This window comes from Eurypyga helias, unplaced genomic scaffold, assembly GCF_000690775.1.
Source record: "Eurypyga helias isolate BGI_N326 unplaced genomic scaffold, ASM69077v1 scaffold28087, whole genome shotgun sequence".
NCBI lineage: Eukaryota > Metazoa > Chordata > Aves > Eurypygiformes > Eurypygidae > Eurypyga > Eurypyga helias.
This window is the reverse complement of record NW_010262798.1, coordinates 223-13,948: the sequence shown is the minus strand read 5'-3', so window position 1 is coordinate 13,948 and position 13,726 is coordinate 223. Positions and strand designations below refer to the sequence as shown.

At 40.5% G+C, this 13,726-nt stretch overlaps 1 protein-coding gene across 1 annotated transcript in view; it reads right to left on the bottom strand.

The window, feature by feature from the left end:
- THSD4 (thrombospondin, type I, domain containing 4) overlaps positions 1-10,712 on the bottom strand; it is a gene marked incomplete at its 5' end in the record, with an annotated part of 27,556 nt that extends 16,844 nt beyond the window's left edge. Inside the window, 4 exons of the mRNA XM_010155854.1 lie at positions 1,979-2,183; positions 3,908-4,037; positions 9,451-9,693; positions 10,616-10,712. Coding sequence (XP_010154156.1) covers positions 1,979-2,183; positions 3,908-4,037; positions 9,451-9,693; positions 10,616-10,712 — 675 coding nt within the window. The remainder of the gene's footprint in view (positions 1-1,978; positions 2,184-3,907; positions 4,038-9,450; positions 9,694-10,615) is intronic.
- Between the last annotated feature and the right edge of the window lie 3,014 nt (positions 10,713-13,726).

Below are 13,726 nucleotides of genomic sequence, written 5' to 3'. Positions count from 1 at the left end.
CACTCATTCCTCCTGAGCCATCCACAGAGGCTACACAACTACTCTAGATTGCTGGGAACAGGGGATAAGAATGCATTAGTACCTGCAGACAAGGCTACCCAGCAGAGCTTCCAAAGGCAGCCTCTTTGGTTTTGCTTTCCAGTGCTTAATCATGTGTACTATATTTACATGCCAAAGTTACTGATCGTGTGAAATATATTCCCTACAGCCAGCTACCTCACAGACTTCATCTTCCAACTGCAGCTATTTCTTCAACTGTTCACTCTAGAACACTGGCCAAAACCCCGACTAGATGTGTGAGGTCATTAAATAGCAAAATACTAATAAAAGCAAATACCCCGTTCCATACGGCACAAAGGGGACAATTTGTCCAGAGTTACTCTCCAAGTCTACTCTGCTGACTCCAAATGTAAAGTTACCACTATGCCATTTTTTCTAATCAAAGTTGTTGACATTTGTATGTCAGAAAAAAAGGTAAGCACGTGAAAATCTGAAGGTGGGCTTACTTTCAAGATCACAGACCTGTTCAGTAAGCACAAACACAAATAAATGTTCTACTGAAACAGTTTGCAAACTCAAGTGCTCTTTTCTTTATGATGGCTTGGATCTTCCTCATGCTAAGAACTTTAATTTTACTTCAAAGAGGAAATAAATCACAAGATTTTATTGAAATTACACTTATATTTAACCAGCTACAATTTCTAAAGCATTTGTTTAGCCTGATTCATCATATGCAGTAAAACTCCAAATGGTCTGTACACTGAAGTACTTCACAAAATGCAACAACACACAAAACCAGCTCCCCTTTCTCACCATCAACACAATGAAATCACCAAAATTTTACCTTTAATATTAATTTTTGTGTCTTTTATCTCCACATGGATTTTAATTTATCATGAATAATGAATTAAGCCACCAACATATCTTTACATTCATCTGTCTAGGTATTTCTAATATTTTTATCAGGAATATATGAACATATCACAGACATTTCATTATAAGGAAGTTAGCAATGCCACCACTGGCCTCAGAAATGCAGCAACTGAGGGAGTTAACTCACAGAAGGCTTTACCATGGGGCAAGACCCACTATAAAGCCACGCGAAGTCTGCTGCAAGACTCTCTGGCCTACTGTGACCATGTGGATGGAAAGCTGTGCTGCTACTTGCCAGAGCAGCTCACCCATGCACAACCCACTGTGTGCTGCGACATGCCTTCCAGCACAGGCTGGGGGAATTAGGGACAAGGAAGCACTTCAGTAGAAAAGAAAGAGAAGGTTTAGGTTCAGGGTTGAAGCTGGAATTTTTCACTGTCTATCCACCCACATAACTCAAATTCTTTTTTGCTTTGTTTCATGGCTAACTGAGATTTTTTTTACCACTACACCTAAAACACCAGGGTATATTCTCTTTCACACAATGAAAGTATCTAGGAAAGTCATCAGGTTGGCCAACCCTTTTGTAAGCAACACAGAAATTAAAGCTAAAAATTGAACCATCCACATCTATCTGAAAGTCTTGCCTCAAACCAGCAACTACTGACTCTACCTTTCATACTTACATGAGGTTAAATAATTCCTGGAACTAAACTACACACACTATGAGAAAGAGCAGGAAGTTTGCCACCACGGGCAAACCCTTCAGGACTCTCCCAACTCTACTCCATAGAGTGTAGAAGAAAAAGCATTGCTCAGGAAGCTTGTGTACTTCCATACACACACATCTGTGAGTTTAGTGCTATCAAGCTGCTTTTTTTTTTTTCCCCAGCTTCTTTCTGGTTATGAACAGTGAATTTTAATGGTCATAATTGATCAGGGTTTTCTTGCACTAAGATTCACATATTTCCAAGGCTTTTCACATTCCACTTTCATGTTTTAAGCAAAAAAAAAATAAAAAATCCATGTTTGATTAGTGATACCTGGAAGAAAATTCTCATTCATTTCTGAGATTTTACGCCCCACATTAATCGATCGTACTTACTGAAGTCCACTCTGTCCTGATCTGCCATTCGCTGCAGATCTTCAGCTGGCAAGTGCTGGTTGTCTCTGGTTTCTCCAGGTGATGACAGCGGTACTGCTGAACTGTCAGGGTACGATTGGCATACATCTGCCGGCATAAGATCTGTCGGTGCTGCATACCAAGGCCGCACGTTTTGCTGCACTCAGACCACTCCCCTATATCCCAGCTAAAGAGGGGGAAAAAAACCCAAAGGTCGCTTTTTTTTCCAGTAAAAATGCCTCTAATACTGATCTTAACAGAACTCGAATGCCATGATTCTGATGCTGGTACAGAATCTCATAAGAAAATAACACTTAAGCCTCTGCATGCAGAACAATCCTTTATGAAGGCAATGTTGTATACTTGCAACCAATCTACCTGTAGTGGTTGAAAATAATAAGCATGCAGATTGCATAATTTGTGGTTTCAAGACATATTGGAAATATTAAGTAAGCCACTAATAGCTGTTTGATTTTTTTAAAAGAATCTCTCTATTATATGTATTACTGTGCTAACGACACTTCCCAAAAATTTGTGTTGTGTAATTTTTTTCTGCAGCAAAGGGTCTAAAAAAGGATAATACCACAAAAATCATATAATGCATCTGGGCATTCATGATCAGTAAAACTGAAATAGCAAAATATAAGCAATAAATAAATATATTTAAGTTTAGATTTAAAAAAATCCCTAGACATATTCTTCTCATTCCAAGATTTCACTGTTTCTATTTAATCAATTGTGTATAAATGTGTCATTTTCTCTTTTCGGTTTTCATTTCAAGCACGGAGACATACACAGATAAGGGAAGTATCTGAACAGTTCACATATTTTATTTCAGATCTCTTCTGGAGATCAAGCGATATCTCTGTATTCTTTTTAATAAATATTTACATATCTTTGTTTATAGTCTTGATATTACCCTGTCTATACAGATGAAGCTGAATTAATATGACTTGTTAGAAAGAAAGAGGCGAGAAATATACTTGGTGAGAGAAGACATCTCCAAGTAAACGGCCTCAGAAGTTCCCAAGTATTCAATATGCACCAGGAAATTGCTTGTCAGGCATCTCTAACACGGTAACTGCACTTAGACCATTAGAAACTTCCCTGGGATAAGGGATAAGTTTTGCTGCTCAGAAGAGAACTAAAAAATGTAACCACAAGAGAGATTGAAAATACAGCTGCTGAGCTGATATAAAGTTGCTATAATGGCAGCTGGGTTTAACCCTTTGCTCTTGGTATACACCCTGAATGAATTGACCTTCTGGGGTTTTTTTGACCTATTTAAAAGAAGTTGCTCAGCCATAAGTCACAGTCTCATGAGAGCAAGTGTCTTCTCAGAAGGAAATCACACCTGAGCTGGTTGTATTATTGTGCTGAAAACAAGGACTGCCATTTCTGAATCCAGACTTCGAGCTGAAGAACTACTGAATTCCAGAAAAGAGAGGTGAAGTTTAGGAGGGGGCTGTAGTGAGCACTATCAGACTAATCCCATCGTTCAGAGTGACACCATGGAATGAACAGGTGGGTGCTACAGCACACTGATCCAATGTGGTGTGACATAAGCCACAGAGCCTCTTCTTTAGACAGCTACATGCAGAAGCCTTGTCATTTGAAAAAACATACCCATAGGGAGACCATGTGTAGTGTGTGTGCCTCAACAATCACACAGATTTGGAGAAACTACTAAACTCACTTGTTGCCAACTTCTCTTTTGCCTTCTCTGAATGCTACTGCTCCCTGTGAGGAGGAAGGCAGACACCAACAACTGAAGAAATGATAACCACTACACTTCATGACACAAGTGCAGAGCACTCAAAAGTTCAAACCAGTTTCCTGTGTAGCCTCTTTCACATGCAAAACCTCAATGACATTGGCTTATTTCACTTCACTTAAATTGTAGTATCTTACAAAGCTGGACATGGGAAGAGGTTGCAGGCCTCCTCTTCTGGAATGGGCTTGGTGCTGCTGTCACAGTAACTCTCAGATACCTCCTCGTGAGTGATTCTGTTGACACAGTGGAAAACTGGGTACTGTGACCCTGAAATGAAGAAGAAAATTAGGTGATGCATTGCAAAAGACTCTGCAGTAAAAGCCACAACAGTAGCATCCAACACTGATGCAGAAAGGAAAAGCATAACTTAACAACAGGAAATACAGACTAAGATTTTATGCAGAATTTCCAAATGTGAGCTGTGTGCTATACTGTTCACACTTCAGTATTAAGGAAGTCCTTAGTATATAGAAAGTACAGCATGGCATGGGAAGAAAGGCTGAGAAAACATGTTCCTTGGTCTGTATGACAACTTTATAGTGCAGAGAGTGCAAACATGAAGTATTCAGGCCATTTAAAAAAGATGCAGCCAAGTGGAAGTCACTCTGTTGCGCTTCTGGAAAGAGACTGAGCATCCCTACTTTAGAGTTTCATGGGGAGTAAACACATGAGAATATTATCCACTTTACCTTTTTCAAAAAGAAAAGATTCATAAGCTTACAGGTTAAACATTACTGTAGACTACAGACTCTCTGAAAATTACTATCTGTATTTAATGCTCTATCTTTAAATAAATTTCATGCTAGAGCAAAAAGCCATAAGTCCACTTCTATTACTACTGCAAACTGACTACCAAAATGGTAACAGAGAGCAAGGGGCTACCATGCCTGTGTGCATTTGGTAAGTGAGAAGTTGGAGTACATTAACAAGTTTCCACCCACAGGTGATCGAGAGGCCAACCAGGAAAGATGCTCTGCTACCCCTGATACGTAAAAACAAGGAAGAAAAAGTCAAGGATGTGAAAATCAGGGGCAGCTTTGGCTGCAGTGACCATGAAATGCCAGAGTTCAGGACTGTGAAAGAAGGGAGCATGGCAAAAGCAGAACCACAACCCTGAATTTCAGAAAAGCAGACCCAAACTACGTCAGAGAACTGCTTGGAAGAATCCCATGGGATAAAGCCCTAGAGAGAAGAGGAGTCCAGGAGAGTTAGTTGATATTCAGAGAACACCTCCTCCATGCTCAAGAAAGGTCTGTCTGGACAAGGAAATCAAGCAAGGGTGGCAGGAAACCTGCATAGGTAAGCAAGGAGCTCCCAACTAAACTTAGACATAGAAGAGATGTAAGCAGGCGTAGGTGATCCCGGAGGAGTACAGATACTGTCTGATCGTGCAGAGATGGTGTTAGGAGTGGCAAGGTCCATCTGGAGTTGAATCTGGCAAGATATGTGAAAGGCAACTCTAGAAGTGCATAAACAGCAAAAGAAAGACTAGCAAAATTTTTTTCTTTTTAAAAAGCATTACAGAAGTCTGATGATTCTCCCTCTGCCGTGATTAGACCATGTAGAGAGGCAGCAACCCCTCCTCTCAGTGTGGTACAGCAACGGCACAGGACACCTCCATGGTAATAGAAGTCATTTAGTTACAAGAGAAACAGGGCTCAGCCAAAGAGAAGTGCTCAAGGTACAACCCACAACTGCCAGTTCAACCACTCGACGCTACACCCACCGGCTTAAAAATGGGGTGACTGTAGTTGTTTTAGGCTATCCTACAAGTAACTCCGAATGACTCTTTATTGGTACTGCAGCTTTACTGGTGCAGATATTCAGAATGACACAGAGAAAGAAAGCATGAGCAGGAAAACGAGCTCTGAACTGAAAGAGGAATGTTTTGCTTAGGTTAGACCTAACCTTCTTCCACAGAATGAAATAAGCACAAGTGGGATATTTTTCAACCAGATCAGCAGATGCACAGTTTACACTTCTTCCCACAAACCTTTCCTGGAATGCTTTCCTTCTCAGATTTCATGTTTGTCATTTTGCCTCTGAAATGCACGGATGAATTATGACCATTCTGGATAAGACTGTATTTTTAAAGTAAAAATATACTGACTGACCTTGATATTAACAATATACTTCCAAATTGGGGGAAATACAGTGTACAACCTGCAGACAGTCATAAATGCCTAATTCTCAGTGTCTGCAATCAGAAACAGAATGAAATAAACCCCAAAACATGGGGGGGTTTAAACAAGCCCTTTTTCAACAGAACTCATATTGCTCACGCTGACACTGCACTTGTCTGAAACACCTAGGTTTACCCTGGAAAGCTGCCACTCCATCTCAAGAATGAACCCCGTACAACAGTGTCTCTAGACCAAGCATCAGAAAGATGACAGAGAAGTGGTTTTTTTCCATGTTACTGGCAAGATGGAAAGAAGCAGGGCACAGGTGATCAATACAATGGCTTCATCTTTCCACAAAACAGATTTCCTTCAATCAAAATCTATGTCTGCACATGTACAAAAAAACCTGCCATGCCTCTGAGTCAAAGGCAAAAAGAAGTCCCATCTTGCCTAGAAGGCCTAGGCAATTCGCACAGAAAACTCAGCTGCATCTTTGTTGGTATTTGTGGCTAAAAAAGCCTGTAGAAAAGGGCTAGGCTGTAACAGTTAAAGCTTACATACCTCAAATGTGCATTTACTAAAGGCTGCACTGTCAGTGACACTGGATCAATAACAACATCAACACTACAAGTCTCAGGTCACTGCACTGAAGATCAGTTTTCTCCAGCTTTCCATTTCTAATTGTCCACTTGAACTTGCAGTCTTTGTCTCAGATCTGTGGTTAATTAGCTCCATGTTTTTTACTTCCTAGAGGCTCGAAATCTCTACAGTTAGTAACTGCTAGAAGATGTTTTGAATTGTATTATCATATTTTGAAACTAAGAATTTGAACCTCTCATCCTGGGTTTACTGAAATCGATTTCCTCTGTCATGCAACCAGCAGGTAACTTAGACTTGTCTTCAAGAAACAGAAAGAAAAGAGACTAATAAATTAGCCATGTATTAAAATAAATATTGCACCAGAGATCTGTAGTAATTCTGAATTATGACTTTAAATAAAATAAGGGTGGCTGTATTTGATGGTAACTGCTGGCTGGCACACTTCAATTTCAGGATAGAAAATTTAAAATTACAATTCCCACTAAAGCTATATTTGTCCAAGAATTTAATTCTATCAAAAGTAATGCTTTCTATCTCACCAGCTAACGTACACTAATACTTCAGAAGAAGCTATTACATTTTCTGAACTCTAAGGAAAAAAACAGCCGTTTGCACTCTTGAGCCTCCTTTCTAATTCCTCTTTAAAAACGTAACAAAGATGCTCCCAGGACTGGTAACAAACTGCACATCCCAAGTAATTTCTGAGGTGTAGATAACAGCTCTAAGGCACAGGCTGTTCTCAGAGGTGGTGAAGTGAGGCAGTACTCCTGCAAGATCTTTCAGACAAAATTTGAACGAATTTCCTGTGGCTCCAGGAGTGGAGGCATTTGGTGCTCACCAGCCCTCTCTCAGAACAGAGAGGGATGATGTGCTACTTCACTTCCCTGAAAGGATGCAGTAGCAGTTTCCACACTGTCCAAATTCTAGCAGATCTATTGGCTCACTCATCTTAAATGGAACCCGGGACAAGAGCTGGTGGCAGTTCTCATAGGAAGCATTTTCCCTTTTTCAATAAATGATAATAGTCTTTTTTCCCCCCCCCCAAGCCAATGTTTCACCGAAAAGTGCCTTGAAATCTCACAGCTTTTCATCAAAACTGTCAATTTATCCTCCTTTTTTCCTTAGAAAGCACAACAGTACTTTTTTTTTTTCTTTCTTTCTTCTTCCAACTTAAAATTTCCTTCGGTTATTTAGCTTTGTCAGGTTCATTTGAAAAACAACAACAACAAAAAAAAAACCCAAAAAAAAAGAAAAAAAAAGAAAAAAAGAGACAGACAGACCATGCATCACCTACCTTTCTGCATCAATCTGAAGATTTAGAAAGGACGAAAACACGGAAAAAAGAAGAAAGTGTCCTATACTGAGCCATACAAAATGAAAACAAAGCCTTAGATAGTACAAGATTTTTCTGATTTTTCACTCCATTTTTTATCAGCCTGTATAACCTAGTTTGACCCTGATACCTTAGGGGCATCAGAGATTCACACAGGCTTTTCACACCAAGATCACAAGGAATGTTCATCCGCTCTCAACAGTGTCAGGATCCTGTTCTCAAGGTCCAGTTTCTCTTGAATTTAACTTGTTTAGAACACTCAAATGTTCTCCAAATAATGGGAAAAGAGATACTCATTTCTGAGAGTTCTCTTGCTAAATTTCATGGAGTAAATTTAAGCTGCATAGGAAGCTGAAGGATATTCTTTGAATTCTGTTCTCCTACAATTCTGCTATCATCATTTTGATTTCATTAATACCACTGCCACAAGCTATCAGATCTCTGAAGAAACAGTAAGAATTATGTTCAAATGCCCCTAAGGTCCATAGGAAATAGAACCAACACTTCTATGATGTAAAGGAAAGATACACTTATCTGATGTGTTCCTGCAACTGCATCATGAATTACCTGATTTCAATACTAAAATTCACCACATACATGATAACCCAGACACTCGCTGGTGATACTTGCTGATTGCTGCTAAACAACAACCTTGACAGCTATCAACATTGCTGGAAGGTTTTAGCTCTAGCTATCACATGGACACTTATCTGGCCTTGGACCAAATTCACAGTGTCCTCTCATCCTCTCAAACTAATTAGGGAGCGAATGTTCTCAATGTACATGAACCGGTGACAGGCAGCAGAGTCACTCCCTGGTATGTCTTTATTTCAAAGCCCTGTGATTTTTTAGGGATAGTGATGAGTGGCTATGCATAGTACAAAAGATTTCACTTTTACTATCACAAAAACTTAACTCTTGCAAATAATTGCTTGTGCTGTACATTAAGAAATCTGTGGTCACTGTGAATGTCTTACGGCAAAGATTAATCTGGCAAGCACAAAGCAGTGTATTCATCACATCCCAAAAGCTCAGTAATTACCAGCCCCTTTCCATCCCTCTTCCTTCCCACTTCTCCCATAGGAAAACCTCAGTTTTCTGAAGTCACATTATTGCTGTTCCAGCAACATCCTCTGTGGCAAAGATATGGCTGATGGAATCACTGTGAAACCTTCCCATAAAGAACAGAGAACTGTTGACAAAGCCACAAAAAGCACTGAGGGTCTATCCAACAAAGCTGGAGAGGCCAAATGGAAGGATAAAGAATGCCAAAGAATGTTGAGGAAAGCCACTGTGTATCAAGGGTGTGAGTGAGAGCAGCTTCCCATAAAATCCTGAAATATTTCCTTTCAGAGGCAAATGCCATATATTACCTTTTAATTTACATACTTGTTATTTCAGATTTTTAATTTTGCTGTTTCTACTGATTTAAATATAAGCACACATAATAGTGCTGAGGTGCTTTTTGTTTGTAAGATAACAAACCAACATGCCCAGCAATGCTTTGTGCATACAAGAGCTGCTGGAATAGTCACATTGCTTCTTCCCTCCCTGCTTCTCCTCTCCCACAGTGGAACCCTCCCGTGTGTCACCTTTTTCTGAGCACGGTGTATGAAGCACTTACCTTTCCCACATGTAGTAGTGCACTCAGTTTTTCCAACCTGTTTCCAGTTGTGTTCTCGGTTTTGTCTTGGTGGTTGAACAGCAGGCACCTGGTTTTCTGGCTGATGAGAAGGAAATCTTCCTGGCTGGATAACTGGAAAAGTTCCAGCTGCCTGTCCGGTGAGAGTGTCTGTCCCCCTATGCAAATCCTCATCCTCATGATTTGTACTTTCTGGCATTCCTAACTGACCATTCAAGGGCTCCCCTGATGATGGACAATAACAAAAGAAGTAAAATAATGAGCCTCACTTGCAGATATCAGGCGATGTTTTCATCCACTAATAATCACAACTGCAGCATCACTAAACTTGAAAGTAGCTTTAATCTGCTATGCAGAGACCTCCTAATAGTGCCCTGCAAAGGTTGTGTTGTTTTAAACTAAGATAACCACGTCTCAGCCAGCAAATACATTACAAATTGAAAAATATCCAAACATACTGTAGAGTTAGTGCACCCGGTGTCAAAATCTCCCAAGGCTTTTTTTTGTGTGTGCCATGCTCTGTATTCAGTGCCGCCCGGTGTCACAACACAGCTGCTCCTTGTTACAGACTGGAAACACGCTTGGACTTTTGCCAAGGCAAGTCACCAACATTAAAAGCAGGACCAAACTCGCTTGCAAACTTTCTACCGTGCTCCAGAACTTCACAGCAGTACGCACAGCACATATCCACAGCTCAGTCAGGAGCACGAGCTGCCCAGATTCTAACTTGGGAAGGCAACAGTTTTGTGTTTGATCCTCTCCAGTTGGGAGAGGAAAAAAAAATGTGAAGGGTTGTTTCAAATTATCTCAAACTCTGAAGAGAAAAATAATGTCCTAGTTAATTTCTGAGACATGGTTACAAGACTCCAGTTCATGCAAAGCCATGGTTAACATGTTAACAACAAAAATTGTTACTGAAAGAAGAAATATGTGACCAGATTCCTTGCTACAGAATAAATAACCCTCGCCAGTATCAATTCACCCAAGTTACAGAATCTATGCAGACTTCTCTTTCAGCACGTAGGGCCAAATTCTGGGTCTCTCCCACATCAATGGCAGCATTTACACAACTTTAACAGTATGAATGTCTCAATTAGCTTATTAAGTAACAAAATGCGTTTAATAATAGGCAAGAGTGGCATTTTACCTGGCCTCCTGTGAGCAAGCAACTGAGGACTAATGACATTGTCTCCTGGAATGATATACTCATAATGTATGCCTGGGTTAGGCTGCTGATGTATCATCTAAAAAGAAAAACAGCCATATATTCACTTCTTCCATCTGTTACAGTACTAATGCTTAAATTTGTGCTAGAGCTGATCAACTACGTAACGTTGTTTATCATTGCTCTGGATAGAAACAATGGTTAATGCCTGTCTCCAAAAAATGCAAAAGAAGAGGTATTTGTTTCTGGAAAAAATAAGAAAAAAAAGATTTCCATGTTTGCAAACTGAGTAGCTTGTGATGGCAGAGAAACTGTTTCTCTAAATCCACTTTGGAAATGGTAAAACTGACAGGCTGGGGGCCAAGGTGGGGCTGCGGGCTGCCCCTCAGCAGCAGCAGAGAAGATCCCAAGGTCACAAAAACATTCTCAGATAGAAGGAGCTTGACAGATGCCTGAGGAAACATAAGCAAGGAGGAAACAAAGCAGAGAAAAAGCAATACCACAGACCCCAGCCTACAAATGTAGCCAACTGCTCTTTTTAAGGTTTACCAGTTGTACTTGATCGGAGCACAGGCAGATGGCACATACGTGTTACTCAGTGCATACCACTGAATACCACAGAGCACCCGTGCAACCCTCCTGCATCCTTCCACGTTAATTTTCAAGTGAATGAAGACGCAACTGAAGTGTAGATAGACTCCCACTGTTTTACAGCTAGCCACGATGACTCTATCAAAGTGTTCTTTACGAAACACCGGCGGAACCATAAGCTTTTCTCCATTACATGTGAAAATGAGGCAGAGTGGTTTAAGAGCAGTGCACAAGCCCATGGGAGCTGACACGAGCACGCCTCTGAAAGTCAGTGTCACTTGGCGTGTGCTTGTTAAAGCAGTGAGACATAGTAAGACCTGAGCAAGATAAGACTTCATGAAAGCTTTTGAGCACTGTAAGCAGCACACTCCATACCCAGCTGGCTTGTATTACATGGCTGCTGCTGAGAGCCTGAGTATATGCTCACTGGGGATGCAGGGATGCCATCCGCTGCCGATTTCACCAGTTCAACTTTGATGACTTCAAAACCAAAACAAACCCAATCAAACGCCAGAGCTGGCACTAGCTCTTTGGTTCTGACAAACCACAGGGTGAAAAAAGTCACACTATGCCAATGGCTTTATGACCCAGCAGAGCACACTTACCCTTCAAGGTTTCACTGAATTCGTCACACCGATTAACACCAACGACGGATTCAGACCTTTGTTTTTCCTTGTGTCAAAATCACTTTTTCCTTGCCAAATATAAAAGCTGTTCCTCTAAACTGTGTCCCTCAGAGATCATTTACTTTTTCTGAACCATCTAATAATGCACTGCCTGTAATGTTTTTTGTAAGGGTTGGTCCTTCCCCTGTCACTCTGTTATCCAAAAAATACACCCTCTTTGTGTTTGCTCCTGAGAGAACTGAGCACTGTGAAGCCAACTTCAGTGGAGGCGTACCCCCCACTTCCAGGATCCTGTTCTTAAGGTCGTGCCAGGAACAGCTGCCCAATGGTTCCCATGGCTTCTCCATCACATTTCTCAAAACAACTGGCAGGCACATGTCACAAAGAGCTTAGCTGATGAGGTCCCTATGAATATATTGTCACAGCTTTCCTGCAGGAAAACACTTGGAACTGTACAATAGTTTCGCTTTGAGCCATGGACCTAAGTCTTTGTAGCAACGTATACTTCATGCTTGGACAAAACTTGCTGGGAGAGGACTTTTTACAAGGGCCTGTAGTGACAGGACAAGGGGTAATGGGTACAAATTGAAATCAGGGAGGTTTAGATTAGATATCAGGAAGAAATTCTTCACAGAGAGGGTGGTGAGGCACTGGCACAGGTTGCCCAGAGAAGCTGTGGATGCCCCATCCCTGGAAGTGTTCAAGGCCAGGCTGGATGAGGCTTGGAGCAACCTGGTCTAGTGCAAGGTGTCCCTGCCCATGGCAAGGGGGTTGGAACTAGATGATCTTTAAGGTCCCTTCCAACCCAAACCATTCTGTGATTCTATGATTCTATGATCTCTCTTTGTCTTGCCATTTATAACCTGCTGTAACTTAGAAAGCTTTTTCCTCTACATTTTTAGAGTGGAAGACAGACAGCATGATCTCAGGAAAATGGAATAGAAAGCCATTTGGAATTCCCCTCTGCAAATCTCTTTGTTTTTCTACACAGAGTATAAAAATCATGCCTATGGATGAAAAGAGAATTACATGATTCAGGAACTGCAAGACAAAGTCTGAAAAAATGACATCTGTATCTGCAGAGCTACAAATTTCAACCCCCTGAAAGAGGCTGTGTCATACTGATGATTGATTTTCTTTCATCTAGCACTATCCATTTTTATCTTCCCACACTATATTGAAAAAGACACTGAACTGTCAGCTTATAATGAATTGTAGTATTGCTCTTATCTACAAGAAACTTCTCAGATAAGAGTCCAGTCAAATTAGATGTGGAAATCCACAGCAGCAGCCACAGAGCTAAACTGATAAAGCTATGCCCATCATGCCAGCCTTCTTATGGTCATTGCAAAAGCAAAATAAGAAAAGATTAACCCTAAACTAAAACATTAAAATATGATAAATTTAAGCTTAAGATTTTATTATGGTTTTACTTTGGAAATGCCTGTTTAATCTCTCTGCTGATCCTTTTCTCTCTGGTCATTATGTACTAGGCATCAATCAGCTGACAATAAAAAGCTAAGACCAAACCTCAGCTCACAGCACTCTGTAACTACACAACAACATACATATTTTAAAAACTTTTAAAAATTTTGAAAATTTTAAAAAAAATTTGCAGAGTCTAGGAGCCCAAATATTTAACCTTCCAGACTTTTGCCAGTCTTACACTGCAATCAATGAGAAATTATGCAAAAAGAAGTAATGTTTGCATAGTTACTACACTGCTTTATTAAGACACCATATAGCAGATGGGGAATAACTTTGCCAACAGCTAGCTTTTCCCAGCTGAGTCATCTGGGAAGTTACCACCCATTTTTCTGTGAAATGACCCAGCACACTCACATTTCCACCCCATATTGCACTTAAGGGCAAAAAA